The sequence below is a fragment of the Mandrillus leucophaeus genome, unplaced genomic scaffold, assembly GCF_000951045.1.
Source record: "Mandrillus leucophaeus isolate KB7577 unplaced genomic scaffold, Mleu.le_1.0 Scaffold618, whole genome shotgun sequence".
Lineage (NCBI taxonomy): Eukaryota > Metazoa > Chordata > Mammalia > Primates > Cercopithecidae > Mandrillus > Mandrillus leucophaeus.
Genome location: NW_012106675.1, coordinates 1,011,188 through 1,030,078, shown reverse-complemented (window position 1 = coordinate 1,030,078; position 18,891 = coordinate 1,011,188). Strand labels below are relative to the sequence as shown.

General features: G+C 34.6%; 1 protein-coding gene across 1 annotated transcript in view; it reads right to left on the bottom strand.

The window, feature by feature from the left end:
* The window catches only part of LOC105553924 (glutamate decarboxylase 2-like), a 57,979-nt gene that overhangs the window by 21,523 nt on the left and 17,565 nt on the right, over nt 1-18,891 (bottom strand). Inside the window, 6 exon segments of the mRNA XM_012000111.1 lie at nt 9,316-9,425; nt 9,428-9,464; nt 14,675-14,753; nt 14,850-14,914; nt 16,003-16,119; nt 16,637-16,747. Of these exon segments, the coding sequence (XP_011855501.1) occupies nt 9,316-9,425; nt 9,428-9,464; nt 14,675-14,753; nt 14,850-14,914; nt 16,003-16,119; nt 16,637-16,747 (519 nt within the window).

Sequence of the window (18,891 nt, the reverse complement as noted above, 5' to 3'; positions counted from 1 at the left end):
ATAAATGATTCATCTATGTATATATTTATAAACCAAAATACGTTGTAAGTTTTGATTGTAAGAACTTATCACACTTGGCAACTCACAATTGCAAACAAACACACTGTTAGTCTCTGAAATGCCTAGGAATATGTAGGATTAAATGTCAATGAACTAATTTCTTGAGATAACCACTTTATCATTTGACATTATGCCAGGTATTTTTTTTTCCTGAGGGCAATTATTTCAGGGGAAATTACTGGTAGTTAAAAATAAATCAAAACAAACTTATAGAAAAGTTAATCGAAATTATTGAAAAAGAATATTCTGACTCTTAATTCTGAAGAAATGAGGCTAAGGACCATTGAAGTAGTTGCCATAGAGCATAACACTCTCCAGAAATTTTTCCTATAGAATCTTTTGGTAACATTCACACATGTTGAAATGACAATAAAAAATATTATGCCATGTGTCCATATAGTAAATGCATTTTTAAATTTCTTGGAAAAATATCTACAAACATTAAATAGCAAAGACAATGGCAACTTTAGTCTAAACTTTAAGAAATTCTGTTAGACCAGGTCCTCCCAAAAGCATATGCCAAGATGGGATTAAAAATGCTCAACACTTGTATTGGTGGAAGTCCCTGTGTGAAAGACAGAGGAGAGAGAGCTGATTAGACTGGGAGAGCCATCAGATAGTGAACAAGTCTGGCTCTAAGTAAAAGGGATGTTAAGGGGAGGTAGGGGAGCAGCATCCATGACTACCATAAAGTCTGAGGAAGATTTTAAAAGGCCACAAGTATATTTATGCCAAGTCAGCTTTGAGAGGACTCTCCTGTCTCCTAGGAATGAGGACTGTCATAGAGTCCTTGCCAATTCAGTCACTGCCTGGAACAACCTTTGGGAAGCACAGACTCAAGGTAAATGCAATGGTGGATTTCAGAGGAGCAGATGAGGCTCTTGCACAATTAAGCTTTCCGTAGCGTTCTCATGGCCAGATTCATTTTATGATTCCAGAACCTGTCCAATTCACGTAAAACATTCATCTCAAAGTAGGCTTTTGCATTATATTTATTTTTGCATACATAAGTAACGTTTGTGGAATCTTATATTTCTATATGTTTTTTCTCTGATGTTTACAATCTGTCACAGTATTTCATATAATTAATTACATTTGTAAGAAATCTAAATTTTGTTAATCATGGCTCCTCTTTTGCAATAAACGAAGTATTCATTGTATAATTAAAGCAAATGAGAACAAAATAGAGTTTTTTAATTTATATTTTTAGATTTTCTCTTAATGCCCATTATTTTGGCAAGAGTACTAATGGTGGCTCACTTAAAAATATTTAAATATTTAATAATTATAAAAATAATTATAAATTATGATAACAAATTTTCAAGTCAACTCCTTTCTTTCAAGCTCACTACAGATTTTTACCTGAACCTAATTTTCACCATGTAGGAATGTAACTTTTAAGTAAAAACATTCCACTATACTGAGTTTTTGTCAACTAGTCCTTGAGATAGTCCTGAATACGTAATATCTATAGATGCATCATTTTTATGCCATATTCTCTGTATGCAAAAAAATTATGAATCTGATTTCTTATCACTATCCTGTGTGCATTTTGCCATTCTTATAGTGCTATGAATTGTATCGAGACAGCCAACAAGAACTTCTGGAAAGAAACATACATGTGGAAAGAAACATACATGTTGGCTATAGATGAGTAGCCAGGTCTCATCTAAAACTCTATTGCTTAGAGTTAGTTCTCCCCATCCATCAGTAAGCTACTGTTTCTGTATATACTTACTAGACATAATAATACTGAAATTGCCTTTGCAAAAATTATAACAGTGAGAAAAATTGAACCTGACTCCATGTTGCTTCCTCAGTGTAGGCCAAGCTAACTATGGGAGAAATTTAGTTTATAGTTTAACTTTAAAACAACAATGATAACAGTCCCTTCCCAAAACTAACCTTGTCCTTGCTCAAGAACTGAATCAACCTTTCTAAAACTAACAAATTAGTCACAAGGTTAGAATTATAGTTTAGGAGTCATATAGACAGAGGACACAAGATTTTTAGCCTCTGCAATTACTCCTAAAGATCACATCACTATTGTAAACCCTAAGATTTGTGCTTCAGGTATTTTTTAATCCCTGCATTCTAATGGACCAGCTGGGATCACCTGGGCTGATAACCCACACCAAGAAACCACCTTATCTGGTCTTGGGATCCCCACCCAGGAAATGACTTAGCACAAGAATACAGCTTTGATCTCCTGTGATAACATCCCTGACTCGACCAAGTATAATTTGGTAGGCAGGGGGTTAGGGAAGTAGCCCCATTCCCTAGCTCCCTGTCTACCAAATTATATTTGAAAACCCCTAGCCTCAGAGTTTTCAGGAAGGCTGATTTGAGAAATAAACTTCCATCCTTCCACTTTGCTGGCCCTGCAGTTATTAAACTCTTTCTCTATTGAACTCTTTCTCTATCAAACTCTTTCTCTATTGCAATACCACTGTCTCAGTGCATTGGTTTTATCTGTGAAGCAAGAAAGAAGAACCTGCTGGGCAAGTACAATACGTATCCAGCAGAATTATTGGAAAATAAAAGCAAGATAACACATGTAAAGGTCCTAGCACAATAAATGTTCAATAAGTGGTAGGTCCATTTTGGTGAGTTAACGTATTAATGTTTTCAATCCTTATTACCAAAGTATTCAAAGTGAGTTACCAGTATATATATATAGATATACACACACATGTATATATGCATATATATACATGTACATGTATATTACAGTGTTTTTTAGAAATATAGATATCTGAACAAGATGATTATAAATTTACAAAAAAGTAGTCAATGAGGCTGGGCAGTGTGGCTCACGCCTGTAATCCCAGCACTTTGGGAGGCTGAGGTGGGCAGATCACGAGGTCAGGAGATCGAGACCACAGTGAAACCCTGTCTCTACTGAAAATACAAAAATTATCCAGGTGTGGTGGCGGGCACCTGTAGTCCCAGCTACTCGGGAGGCTGAGGCAGGAGAATGGCGTGAACCCGGGAGGCAGAGCTTGCAGTGAGCCAAGATCGCGCCACTGCACTCCAGCCTGGGCGACAGAGTGAGACTCTGTCTCAAAAAAAAAAAAAAAAAAAAAAGTAGTCAATGAATGTAAAAAAGTTAAAAGAGAAAATGAGTGCCAAGGTATTACACACCAACTGAAAAAGGATCATGAATTTGCCTCTGTGATTCATTTTACAGATTGTATTATTCTATTTGTGTTTTGTACTAAGAATTTCATATCCACTTAAACAAAAAGTTAACTGATGTGGAGCATAACTAATCTTAATACTGACACCAGAGAAAAATCCCTTGTGATTCACAAAGAGGATGGTGTGCACTGGACAAAGTCTTCAACACATGACTATACATCATTTCACACTTTCTTTAGGGCTTTTCTTTATCGTGCCACTTGATATGGGACAACCCATGAAAGAAAACCTAAAAGTAATTCAGTCAATATAAGAAAAATACTTCATGTTCCTGCATGATTAGGGCTCTCTGAGCAAAATTACTAACAACCTGGGCTAAAGGACTAGTGAATAATGAACAAGACTTGGAACTTTTAAAATTAGAAGATGTCTCTTTTTTTTTCATACCCATTTGTTTTTCACATTCTGTTACTACTGATCCCCTTTGTGATGGAGGCATATGCTGTCTTTTCCCATTGAAGGAGTATTTAAACCTTTGCTATCTCCACAGGAGTCAAATATTTTCATTCTGTCCTAGAAGGAGGTAGAGACCTTTCTCTCCTCCCCTGAAAGAATATTTGTTTGAAATCCAGAGTATAAGATCTCATAGGTCCCACACCTCCATGTACCAGCTCCTACATAAGATTCCAGTTTCACAATTTTAGGGTTTCCTGCAGGATAGTATAAATCTCCTTTGTACCTGTAGGCTAAGATGCCCTCATGGTGGTGTCTGAAGAGGAAAATAGAGTGTGAGTGTCTATGCTAAGATATTCTGTAAGTAAATAATTTATCTTTCTCTGATCTAAAAAGCCTCATGTTTATTTTAAGGCTAAAATTTTCAAAAGTATGGATATTAAAAATACATCAGTTAAGTCAATTTTATAAAAGGCCAAACAGTGACCCAGGTGACAGCTCTCTAAAATAGAGTAGAATAGAATTTATCAGAGTTTCATATATTACAAGGGTTTTTCCCCCTAAAATCTGTTTGATTACATTTTGTGTATATGGATGTGGGTTATTACATTAACATAAATGTATTTCTTACAGTAGGTTGTGTTAAAAAGTTCTAATGTCACGCTTTTATTGATGAACTATATGATCATTTAGATAATTGCATAATTATAACTTCTTTAAAAAATATTTTGGTAAGTGCTGAACATTTGTTCAAGGTTGAACCTCATGACAAGTATTTAGGTATATACTCTGTTATTTAAGCTAGGTCAAGCTACATGCTTTGATTGGCAGCTAAGCTATTATATTTGAGAACTGGTAACCTCTTACAAATTTGATAAGCTTTATAAAAATATTTACAAAATGCTATCTGTATAGAAGTGGGTTGAGAAACATTGGGATTATCAGTGTCCAAAATTTACACAAGGCTGCACGGGTGCAAAAATTTGAGCTTTAAAGTCTTTTAAGTTTACCCAAAATTCCAAATTGTCCATTTAAAAATCTCCAGGAAAAGAATTTACAGAATGCATGTCTTAGAATAATAAAAATTATCTGGGAAACTTCAAAGTTTATATAATTGCCAAGTGTAATCCTGTGTTACTGATTATATAGATATCTGCATCAGAATGTTGTCTATATAATAGGTTCTTGATGGATGATTTCTATGATGTCTTCGCTTTTGGAATACCAAATTTCTAACAAAAGAAATGAGTTCAAATTAAACAGTAGGGCTAATAATACATGAAAGATTCTTTTAGTTCATGTCAAACCTTTGATCTACACAGAACCTAATGTCCGTCTTTCTATAGAGGACTAGGAAGGGGGTGAAAGAAATAGCTTTATAAAATCTTGTTGGTTATTTCAGTTAAACATAAATAATGGGCAAGAGGAGGGTGCAGAACATATAATTTTTATTGTATAATATTTGGAGAAACTGTATCTGCAGACCCTGATCCTGAAGTAGATGGATCTTTTAGGCAATAGATAAGTATTCACATCTGAGAATCAATATTGACTTCAGGTAGCTTGACCCATTATCACTATTAATAAAGGTGAAAAAGAGACCTAAAAAAGTACTAACACATTTTTATGTTTCTAACATGTTTTTTATTCCTGAAATGTCATAGAGTACATGGTAATGGTGGGACTGCCAAATATTCTTGTCACCTCAGTTAGAATTTTGACTTGAGAAACCACTTGCAATTTGCAGTTAGAAAGGTGGCAGTTTTCTTGAGAGATATTTAGGAAAATAATGGAACCATAATTTGGGATTCATAGAGTTCTAAAAATCAATGGAATCATCTAAACATTGGATGCAAATAACGATGACCTAAATAACCACAGATTGAATAAAGGTAAACACACTGGCAATGGAAGCAGCTTATACTTGGAACAGTTCTTAAAAATTCAAGAACCAAAAAATCCTCTGCAGAATTTAAATTATATTCCTTTACTTAGTCATTTATATTTTCTTGTGACCAAAATCATGAAACGTGAGATGAGTTAAAATATTAGTCTGTGACTTTGGCCATTTTCATATGATTCGTGTCATATGACAATGACCATAATCATAGATAATTATGATTGAATTCTTGACTCCACCATAAGCTTTTATGTAATAGGTGTGAGACATGAATATGCAATGACTATCTTCATATTGATCCTATAATTGTAACAAAACAATTAATTATGCTGAACATTTGACCACATTCTGATGATTTTCATAAATGTCTCCTTTCATATTCTTTTCTCTATTGTCCTTTCAAAATAGCAGTACATAATAAACTTCATTAAAATCATTCTTAGTAATTTTGACTCAGTATTTACTGTCACCTCTTGTCTCTGGTAGATTTGGTGCAGTTTCTGAAAGGATTTCCTGTTTAAATTCTGGGTTGTTTTAGCATTTACAAATGAAAACCAGGCATGCTTTCATTATGTTGATTTGTTTTTTTCAGCTTGTAAAGCTAAAATGTATAAAGCTTGTGAAGCTGAAAGGTGTCATAAAAAAGTATCAAGATGCCCCAAGCCTGATAATATAAAAATTGTGCTTTATCTTAATTGAAAATAACTTGTGACAATGATAACTCTTTAGGTTATATGGTGAATTATAGCAGTATAAGTGTTTATATGTAATATTTTATTTAAACTCAACTGTATCTGTATAAAGAGATAGGTACACATAATTGTACAAACGAAGAGCCTGAATCTGAGAGAATTTAAATGACTTGTCTAGGTTCTTTGCAAATTACAATATTCTTCTGGTATTTTTCAAATTTCCCCTGCTATTAGAGTTATATGAAGAGTCAAAGACACCTAAGCTCTACTTATTTTAAATATAACATCATACTTTTATGTTCATTAGGACTAGAGAATATTAAGTTTGAGTCTATAATATGTTTATATTTAGTCAAAGTTACATATGTTGAAAGTGTTAATAGGAAAAGGAAGTGTTGTATAAATTGCTTTAAGTACCAGGGAAAGGTCACTAATTGACTGTCTCCTAACCTCATTAAATCAATATTTCTGTCTATTCCATTTTTGTATTGGGCAGGTAAATACAGATGGGGAAAAGCAACTTGGAGAATCGGTGTTAATGTAAAGTTACAACCACAAATCTCAAGTGGACCTTCAGCACCTCTCCACAGTCTGATTAGAGTTCCCTGGCCAATCCTCCATTGCCTAGATAATATTTCATACTTTCATTCAACTCACTAAATCTCCAGTTTCCCTTCACTCCTCACAATTTCACTAGATGATCTTGTTTCTTTGACAAAATAGGAATACTCAGCAAATAACATTGTAGAACTAAGTATGCCATCCTACCTATTTGTATATGGTCTCTCCTCCAGTTATTAGGTTGGTGCGAAAGTAATTGTGGTTTTTGCCACTTTTTAATGGTAAAAAACAATTAAAAATAGTAGCAAAAAGGGAAATTTCTTTTGCATCAACCCAATACAACAGATGGGTTGTACCTTACTCCAGATAGGATGAGCCTATCTGGAGTTTAATTGTAAACTACATCACTTGCTCACCTTTTGCGTAAAACAAAGCACCCATTCCAGTTTTTCACTTTCTTTTTGCATAACCATGTTTTTCCATCTATTGGACTATGACAAAAAGTATATTTGTATGCTATAATAAAGCTGATCTAAACCAACAAAAACAAAAATGCCTTTGGATGTTCATTTCCCTCCAGCTACCACGGTGTCTGTCTTGCCCTTTATAGTCAATCTCCTCAAAACACTTTTCTACATTCGCTTTTTTCATTTCCTCACTTTCTATTCTCACACAACTGTTCTTACTGAGATCACTACTGAACAATAATGAAGTATTTAATTTTCTGAGATCACTACTGAACAATAATGAAGTATTTAATTTTTAATTTCCAGTTCTCATTTTAGTCAAGCAATACACATAGTTTGGTATAGTATCATTGTTTGCTGAAATTCTTTCTTCCCATAGATTTGGTGACACCTCACTGTCTTTTCTTTCCTTTTTTTTTTTTTTTTGAGTTTCACTCTGTTGCCAGGCTGTAGTGCAGTGGCACAATCTCGGCTCACTGCAACCTCTGCCTCCGGGGTTCAAGTGATTCTCCTGCCTCAGCCTCCCAAGTAGCTGGGATTACAGGCGCGCGCCACCACGCCCAGCTAATTTTTGTATTTTTAGTAGAGACAGGGTTTCATCATGTTGGCCAGGATGGTCTCAATCTCTTGACCGCAGGTGATCTGCCTGCCTCAGCTTCCCAAAGTGCTGGGATTACTTACAGGCATGAGCCACGGTGCCCGGCCGACACCTCACCTTCTTTGTTATCCTTTTATATACTTGGTTACACTTCAGAGTGTCCTTGGTTGCATCTTTTCTGCTTCTCCTTGATTTCCATGTTTTAAGTTTCCTTTCCCTGCCCTTCTCTTGTTTCTACCTACAGTCAGTCCCATGACTTCAGATACTATCTACATGTAGTAATTTTAAATGTATATTATCTTCCACAACTTCCAACTGAATCTCAATTCACTATTCAACATCTTCACTTTATCTGTCAGTCTTAACTTAAAAAAATTGTATTTCCATGATACAAATCAGTTCTTTCCATCACCTTCTTAAATTCAGGATATTACTCTTTTCTCCTAGTTGCTCAGATCAAAATGGTTGGAATGTTCTTTCACTCCCTTCTTCTCATACCCTACATCCAATCCATCAGTAAATCCTATTTATTTTACCTTAGAACTACTCTAGGATCCAACTACTTTTCTTTAGTTTCACTGCTACCACTTTAGGTCAATCCACCATCATGTCTTGCCTAGACCACTGGAAGAACCTCCTAACTAATCACATTGCTTCTCTTCTCTTCCCTATCATGCATTTATCATAAGAAGCCAAAACCATTCCCTTTACAACATAATCTGATTCTGTCTCTCCTTGGATCAAAACCATTTAGTGATTTTATGTAACACTGAAAACAATATCCAAAGTCCTTGTTCTTAATGCATGAAGTGTCATCACTCTATATTCTCTAAGCTCCCTTGGTTTTTTTAAATAGCATTTCTAGCTAACTCATTGATTATTGTCTATAGCACCCAAACCCTCCACAACCCTCCCAAATGTAACTTACATGAGAAAAGGAAATTTGATTTATTTGCTCACTGCATTCCCCAGCACCTAGACTGCCTAGACTGTAAAATAGTGCTCAACAAATTGAGAGTAAATTGTTAAACTTCATCAATATGGATGGTACATTGCTACAGAGTAATTTAAATGTGAATGAGTCACTGTTACTATAGTCTCCAGTTTCATTATTCCCTCTTTTCTTAACAACCCATGCATTTCAGACACTTACACATCTGTTTGGCACCTGACAACATTGAGAGGTTCTCATCTTAGAAACACACCCGAGGTTCATGTATTCTCTACTACCTTGTGGTGTAAAATGTCAAAATCCCAAATAAATAATGAAATTCATTAACTTGATTAGTTAAATTTGTTCTTGTTAAAAACCAGATTATTATAGCCCTAAAACTTTAAAATTTTGGGTTTTTTCCCCCAAATACGCATATTAATATGGGCCTTACCCCCTTTCTTTTCTACTCCAATAAAAAGTAGAATGAGTAAAAGATGACAAATTCCTACCTTTGCTTTCCACATTAACCATAGCCTGAAGATATCAACATGTCGGCCACACTGCATAGTTTTATCTCCAGTGTCAAAGTCAACATTGTAGAGTTTATCTGATGGGAAAGATAGTCAGCTTGCATCTGATTACATGCATCTAGAAGACCCTAAAAAAGAAAAAACATATCTAACATGTAAGTCAGGTACATTTCAATAAGAAACCACAATTATTTATTTCACTTAACTTACTATTTCCAATTTGAATGCAAATTTAGGTAGAATTTTACATATTTAATATAGAAATATATTCTTTTTTGAAAATGTTTGAGCATATTCAGTTGTTTTTTTGGATTTATCTGGAACATGCAGGTGGTGGAATTTGGTGAATACTTGTCTACTTTTTAAAACTTAAATGCCTTGAAGTCTGGCTATTTTGAAATTATGTGACTGTTTTTTAATAATGTTAGTGAAAACTGACTGCCTAGTCCATTTTAACTAAACTATCCTGTGAACCAACGGTGTAGATGCCAAATAAACAGCTCTGATGATCATAGTAGATGAAGAATAAAATAATCCATGCATTTAATCCATTTATTTAATTTTATCTTTTTCTAGCCTTTTGTCTCATATAAAAAATGTGGAAAACATTCCTCCTCGGTGTTAAAGACTTCAGGAAGCTTTATTTTGGAAGATTAAGAAATAATCACTAGAAAAGGACATGTTACCCATCATTGAGACAGAAATTATTTTCTCCGTGTGTATGTTGCTTCAGCACAACAAAACCTAATGTTATGTACCTTGATGGGGTATAATTTAAATGTAACTTAAGCAGAACTATTTGTACAAGAGGTAAATAGCATTATATGTATTATGTGTTTGTTATATGCTTGCCACCTCACATTAGATCATTTGATCCTCATGGAAAACCGATGGTATAGGTACTATAATGACATCATTTTTATAGATTGAAGAAACTGAAAATGTTAACATGTTTGTTAAGTAATTTTTAAGAACATATATCTATACAATGATGAATTTGGGAGCTGACAAAAGGGCAGTCTGACTTGAGGTTTATGGAAACCCAACATCCTACGGAAGATAACTCACACTCACACTCTGTTTCAGGATAGGCTTGTGATCTACAGGAAAGACCACAGTGTGATGGTCAGTGTTGAAGTATTTGAGGGAAATAGAATAGAAATTATAACTCAAAAACAAAAATATTTTATGAATATGTATTTTGGGTGTCCTATTTACACAAGTAAGTATTTTCTTCTTAGGCTCTTTTGAACCTCCTTTTTAATCTTTTGTTAGAGCAGGTCTAGAGACTATTGAAAACAGTATCATCAAGTAATTAATACAGTAATTAAAACAGTATCAAGATGAGCTTTATCTGATGTGATGATTGAGCTACACTTACTCATTAAGCAGCGTATGTTTATCGCACCTGTCATACATGGTGCTGAGACAGTGGATTTGTGGTGAGAAAAAGGGTAGAGAAACTCTGCCTTCATGTAACTTATAGTCTGAGTGGCAGGAGGCTGGGTAGGTAAGGGCAGGGCTGGCACTAAACACAATGTCACAGATATGAATGTCAAATTATACCCATGATAAATGCTATGAAAGAGTTTTCATGGTGCTATAGAATATTCTGGTCTAAGGGTCAAAGATTCCATGTAGCCTGGAAGTCAAGGAAGGCTTCTGAGTAAAAAACGTTTTTGAATCAGCAGTTGAGCAAGAAAGATGCTGGGGGAAGAGAGCTGTGGGAGTGAAAGTTGAGTCAGACCATGACTGACAGGTGAGAAGAGAAAGATGTACTGAGATCATAATGAAGAGAGCTGCAGTACATCTTTCTGGAACTAAAAGGAGGCCAAAGGATATGAATAAAACAAAAGGAAACACAAGAGGAAGTAACAGTTCAGAGAAAGTTACAGACTACACCTCCTGGGCCTTTGTACAAGGTCAAGGATTTCAATCCCCATCCTAGCAACAAGGAGAAGCTACTTAATGAGTTTATATTTTGCATTATGAAAAGCTTCTTCTGAATGAATGAAATTGATGTGGTTGGCATTTTATTTGAAAAACATATGGTATTTTCACTCCCTTGAGCATAAAAATGAAAAATATTTAAAATCAGCTTAAATGTATTTTATGTACAATTATACAAAAATGTATACACTTACTTCCTTATACTCAATTCCTTTGTCAGTATTGAAAAATACATTCATTAAATATTGAATATACTCAAATTGTTCTACTCATTAAGGCATGAATTAAAATTGTCTATCTGCAGCCCCAGACATTCAAGTGGTTAACAGGTAAGAATCGAACGTTCCTCTTGATTCAAGGCTACACCAAGATAGACTTGTTTTCCAGAAATGACCTTAAAAATAGTAAAGGCTTATTGGTTTGGGAATTCTGCTCTACTTCCATTGACCATCTATCTATCTTTAGGTAAAGATAAAGTACAAGACAAAATATAACAAAACAATTTATTTGAAAACTCATGATAGGTACTTATGTAGAATGAAATGTATTATTTCAGCATACTCATGGTGGGCTAAGAAATCAGAGAAAACTGCAGAAAATTTGTATTTGAGCCATAAAAAGAAAGGTATCTGAAATCTGAAAGTTAAATAGAGACCTGTTAGCAAGGTGGGGGTTGAAGACAAATTTGAAAACTTCTCAAAAAAAAAAAAAATGGCTGAACTATAATGTGTGAGTTCTGGACACACACCAGTGCTGAAGTATCAGTCTGCTAACCTGCAGGCTTTGAGCATGAGGCACCTGCCATTTTGTGGACGGGGTATTGCTGCCATGCAGCCAACTTGGCAGGAGCTGAAGCAGAGCTAATGTTAATGTTTCAGTCAGCAGAGCTGATAATGCACTAGGTAGTGAGGGAACAAAGATTCCCTCAGAACTAGGGAAGATGAAGTGAGCATGAAGTACTCAAAGAGTAGGCAGGAAGGCTATAGTAGGAAGACATTATTTTTATACCCAAAAGCCGTGTATTGCTTGCAAATAAGAAAATAGAAAATGATGTCCCCAAAGGTAGAAATGAAAGTTAGGTAAAATGTGTTTCCAACTTGACAACTCAATAAAGAATATGCAACTTTATAATTGTATTTCTACTTGGAGGAGATTATGAGCTTCAGTCCTTGTACACCGTCACATTTACTATGAAGGGAAATAAAATAAATATACATGTAAACAGAAAAAAATGTCATACTACACACACTTTTATGCTTTTTTTTTTTTTTTTTTTTTTGAGATGAAGTCTCAATCTGTCACCCAGGCTGGAGTGCAATGGTGTGATCTCGGCTCACTGCAACACCCACCTCCCAGGTTCAAGCAATTCTCCTACCTCAGCCTCCTGAGTAGCTGAGACTGTAGGCATGTACCACCACGCTGGGCTAATTTTTTGTATTTTTAGTAGAGATGGATTTTCACCATGTTGGTCAGGCTGGTCTCGAATTCCTGACCTCATGATCCACCTGCCTCAGCCTCCCAAAGTGCTGGGATTATAGGCGAGAGCCACCACACCTGGCTACATTTATGTTTTTTGTGCCAAAAACATATTACAGTTATTCATTGTCATCCACATGAAAATATGACCTATTATTGGCTCTATACTCTAAGATTACAAATTGGCCAGTGAGACAAATTTGATCCTTAAGAGATATTTTGCTTGGTGGCTTTTTAAAATTATTTCATTTTATTTGTAAATTGATGAATAAAATTTTATTTATTGTGTGCACGACTTGATGTTTTGGCATATATGTATGAAGTATTGCATATATGCACGTTGTACACACACTATGCATTGTGGAATGACTAAATACAGTTAACTAACATCGATTTCCTACATAGGCATTGTGGAATATGTATATGTATGATGTATATATGCATTGTGGAATGACTATATGTAGTTTATTAACGAATGCATTACTGCATATAGTTTTCACTTTTGTGGTGAGATCATGTAACACCCACTCTTTTAACAACTTTCAAGAATACAGTATGTTGTTATTAACTATTGTCACCAGGTCCTACAGTAGATCTCCTGAACTTATTCCTCTTATCTAACTTACATTTTGTATCCTTTGATCAACTTCCCCTTGAACTCCCTCCCCCAACTGCTTCAGCCCCTGGTAGCCACCATTCTGCTCTCTAGTTTTGTAAGATCAATGTTTTTAGATTTTACTTATGAGTGAGATCATGGGATATTTGTCTTTTTTGTGTCTGGCTTACTTAACGACTTCTAGGTTCATCCATGTGGTCACAAATGGTAGGATTTCCTTTTTATTAAAAAATGGACAAATAGTATTCCATTGTGTATATACACCTCATTTTCTTTATCCATTCATCCATGAATGGACCCTTAGATTGATTCCATAATGTGGCTATTGTGAATAATGCTGCGGTTAGCATGGGAGTATAGCTATCTCTCAGGCATTCTCATTTCATTTCATCTCCTTTAGATATATACCCAGTAGTGGGATTGTGGGATTGTATAGTAATTTTATTTTTCATTTTTTGAGAAATCTTCATACTTTTTACCCATACTTTTTTCACTAATTTACATTCCCATCAAAAGTGTACAAGGGTTTCATTTTTTCCACGTTGTCACCAATGCTCATCTTTGTTTTTTTTTTTTTTTATAATAGGCATCCTAACAGTTGTGAGGTTATATCTTACTGAAGTGTTCATTTTCATTTTCCTGATGATTAATGATGTTGCACTTTTTTTCAATATATCTATGGCCATTATGTTTTGTTTTTTGAGACAGGGTCTCACTCTGTCACCTAGGCTGGAGTGCAGTGGCACGATCTTGGCTCATTGCAACCTCCTCCCAGGCTCAAGCCATTCTTCCACCTCAGCCTCCTGAGTAACTGGGACCACAGACACGCACCAACATATCTGGCTAATTTTTTGTATTTTGGGTGGAGATGGGGTTTCACCAAGTTGCCTAGGCTGGTCTTGAACTTCTGGGCTCAAGCGATCTGCCTGCCTCGGCATCCCAAAATGCAGAGATTACAGGTGTGAGCCACTGCGTCTGGCCGGACATTATGTTTTTAATAACTAGGTTATAAATAATCAAGTTTTCTAAAGATCTTCTCACCGTCTTTCATCTCAAAACACACCTTTCCACCCACAGGTAGCTGGTTTACTGCCTATGCACTATACTCATTTGATTTTGTCAAATGACTGATACTTAAAGATCAAAGGAGGAGAACAAGTTCTCCGAAGGGCAAATTGTGCTGCAGTATGTTTAATTCAGTGAGGTCATATTTTTGTTAATTTAAAACATTCACAAGGAATCTAGTCATTGTTAAGCCATCCCTTATGTCGCTAATTAAAAACAGAAATAATTTACTTTTTCCCGGATCAAGATAGCAGAGTATTGAAGAGGGATGCCCATTACTTTGTGTGGATTCCAGGTCACAGAGTTGGCCCTGGGTGACCAAACAGCTCCAGTTAGCACTCACAGTCACTAGAAAAGGAGTCCAAATGGGTTCTTTGGCTTTCACAAGCAATGCCCCAGGTCTTACCTTTCAATGCCACTGAGTTTATAGGAATAGTTTCTGGATAGTAGCAGTCCACCTCCCCAAGCTGCCTGCAACAAAGACAAAGAGCATGTGCTCTTATACTAATTACTTATTTTTCAATTACACTGACTACTTTTTCTATGTTAAATTTATTTGAAAACATGATGAAGACTTAATTATTATGCTAGATCATTACCAAGCTGGCTATAATTATTCTACTTAAAAAACAATGCATTAAAAAATTTTCCTACCATGAATTTTCATTGTCTATTCATGACACGGTGAAGTCTTAAGTTCCTAATTAATTCAAGAAGGCACTTTCTGTATAATTTCCAAAGACGGATTTTAAAAGTTGGCATCAAATTAGGCTATACTACAGAAAAATTAAAATCTCCATTGTATGATATAACTTTAATTTTATTCAACTCTAATCAAAGCCAAAGAAATTTTTGTTGAAAGTTATTATACTAAATTAATAGCATCAAAAGTTATTATTTCTTTAATAGATACTAATACAGAAATGTATATTAATGGGCTGAGTCTTATTTCAATTTCAAATCATGTTTGACTTTCTTCACATTGATGTTCTAAATTTGGGGTTGAATATTAACAGAGATTTAGTCTTTTAAATATAATTTGGTGTATTTTTAGCCTTTTTCATGGTATAGTAAGTCTATGTAAAAATAAATCTAGGTACACCAGGTGCGGTGACTCATGCCTGTAATCCCAACTCTTTGGGAGGTCGAGGTGGGCAGATCACTTGAGGTCAGTAGTTCAAGACCAGCCTGGCCAACCTGGTGAAACTCTGTCTCCACTAAAAATACAAAAAAATTAGCCAGCTGGGGGCTGGGCGTGGTGGCTCATGCTTGCAAGCCCAGATATTCAAGAGGCCGAGACACAAGAATGGCTTGAACCGGGAGGCAGAGGTTGCAGTGAGCTGAGATCTTGCCACTACACTCCAGCCTGTGTGATAGGTGAGTCTCTGTCAAAATAAATAAATAAAAATAAGATTACTCTTTCTCTGTATTTGTTCATTATAAAATCTAGGCTACAGAGAAATTGGTGACTTGCCTGAAATGCCTGTTAGGAATCTTTAAGGATTGTAGGATTTTTTAAAAAAGAGACATTATAAGTCAGACTAAAGGAGATGACTTACATCCACATGCATCCAGAGTTTGTGCTTCTCACAAATATCAGCAATGGCAGGGAGAGGATCGAAGGCTCCATACACTGTGCTTCCGGCTGTGGCACAGACACAGAATGGAGTTTGGCCCTGGTGATGAAAACAACAGAATCATTCTTACAATCTCATAAAGTCCACAGGAACTGTATACAATACGGGTACCCATTACACTTCTCGATGTCAGAAATCTGGATAACTTTGATTAGGGACATTGAATAGCTAACGATTTCAAATATTCTGAGGTACATAATCACTAGAGACAGTAACATAACTGTAAGGTGGATTTATACCTTTCCCTCTCAATTTTATTTATTGTTATTTCTGTTTAAACTTATTTTAAAGGAAGTAACACCACAAACATAGAAATGGCCAAATCCCCATCATACAGGAATGACCCTGATAAATTTGCCTTTCATATTTAACAGAACCAATAATATTAGAAATACTGCAATGCTACTTAATTACACCACTTCAGTTTTATAAGAAATTTCCCACATTTTGTATTTATTCTATTTTTTTCAGCAGTTTTCTTATCAGTTATTTTTCAGTAATAAAAATAGGTAAAGTATATAAAGATGTTTGCATGTTAAATATAGAACCGTAGAACATACCTTTTTTTAGCTTGTAATATACTTTTCTCTAACTCAGCTGGAATCATCTTTCCTCTCAAAAATGCAAATACACATTGATTTATTATATGTATATAAACATACAAATTCTACCAATTAGAGTAAGAAGTGTTGTGCAAGATTTTAAAACAATTAGTTTTTAGTGTCTCCTAAAGATATTTATAAGTGTATGAATAGGTAGTAAATGTTCAATTCATTTAAGCCATGTTTAAGTTAGAGAATGCTTCATCTACTATTCAGTCATCTTAAAATCTGCACTCTTACTAATCAGAAGATTCTGATCATTGTAAGGAAGATACAAAATAATAAACTCTCTTTCGATCATTTTTTTTCTTCCCTTATTTTGTTATTTAAAGCAATTAAACTTGATTTATTTATCTATTTATTCATTTATTCATTTTGAGACGGAGTCTCGCTCAGTCGCCCAGGCTGGAGTGCAGCGGGGTGATCTCGCCTCACTGCAAGCTCCGCCTCCCGGGTTCACGCCATTCTCCTGCCTCAGCCTCCCAAGTAGCTGGGACTACAGGCGCCGCCACCTCGCCCGGCTAGTTTTTTGTATTTTTCATAGAGACGGGGTTTCGCCGTGTCAACCAGGATGGTCTCGATTTCCTGACTTCGTGATCCACCGGCCTCAGCCTCCCAAAGTGCTGGGATTACAGGCATGAGCCACCGTGCCCGGCCCTTAAAACTTTAGTTATTAAGACCTTTTGATATCAAGATTAAAAATATCAGGCGTTCAAATTTGAGGGGGGATGGGGGTGGCATAAATTAAGGTGGCCTCACATTTCTTCACAGCATGTTTCCATGAAAGAAATTAAAACCAATATTTTTCTACTCCATTCAGCTATGAGACTAATGGCAGGCAGGCTTAGAGATAATTCATTGGAAACATTTTAATTAAAGTCAGTACTAAGATAATAATGCTCACTAGCTTCAATAATCTATTTTGTTTGAAAAATAAAATGAGATAGATAATAAAATAGGAAACCTAATTGGAGTACATATGTCTGTGTATCTAGAATACTTAAAGTTGTTTATAAAAATAAGAATGTTGAGCAAGTTACAGAGGTAAATTATGACTCCATTTCTTAATACCAATTATTAAAAATAAATAGCAGAAAAATCCTATTAATAGTAGAAGTGATGTAAAATATCTTTGGGGTAGTAATTCTCAGGAAATGTGTAGGGACAAACAACTTGTGATAAAGCTTATTGAATAATAAACTTATAAAAAATATTTGCAAGATACTTTACATTCATATATATTATATTTCAGAATTTCATAATATATATATGTTTCTTATAAGCCAATAACAAGTAATAAACTACCACTAAAAATAGGCAAAGGACATGCACAATTTACAGTAATATACAATTGGCAGGTCAGCATATTAAAAGATTTCTATTGTTTTGAACAATAATAAACATTTCTATCAGATTTTCTAACTATAAAAATATAATATTTTGATACTACATTTCAGATAAGAATATAATTAACTAAACATGTTTAAAGGGCAAATGGAAAATTTGTATTGAATTATAAATTCACACATAATTTGAACCTAGAGACATTCATGAGAGATATTCATACAAAGAAACTAAAATATATTTATTAAATTACATTCATTTAAGCACTGCTGTTAAATACTAAAGTCAAAGGAAAAATTTATAAATGTCTTTTTAAATAGGACTTGTAAAATTATGCTGCATTTATAAAATAGGAAACTGATGTAACTTAAGAAAAATAAGAAAAGTCTGTGTGAATTCATGAGACAAGATTTTGAAGATATACCATAAACCCAAAGGAAATAAAGCAAATTACAGAACACAACCCAGAATTGATTTATGAAGAAGTTTGATATTAATAAAAATTATATCCAGAATATGTGTAAAATTTATAGTATAGCTTATTTCTGAAGAATGAGATCCAAGGAAAATATAAATATATTTTCACTTTGTACTCTAATAACACAGTTGAAGTTTTAATTTCCAAACATCACTATGTTGATGATTCAATATGTTTCATAAATATAAAATAGGGAACAAATATATGGCAACAGAATTTTCATAAGGCCATAGTTAGTAATAAATGTCAACAATAGGGTAAATAATTTTGAAACTTCTTCCATAATGACTTTTCTCTAAAATACAAATAAAATGAATCTGGGAGAGGATTCTTGCCAAAAAATGGAAACATAGGCAAATGAAATCCTAATCCATGAAGCATAGTAAC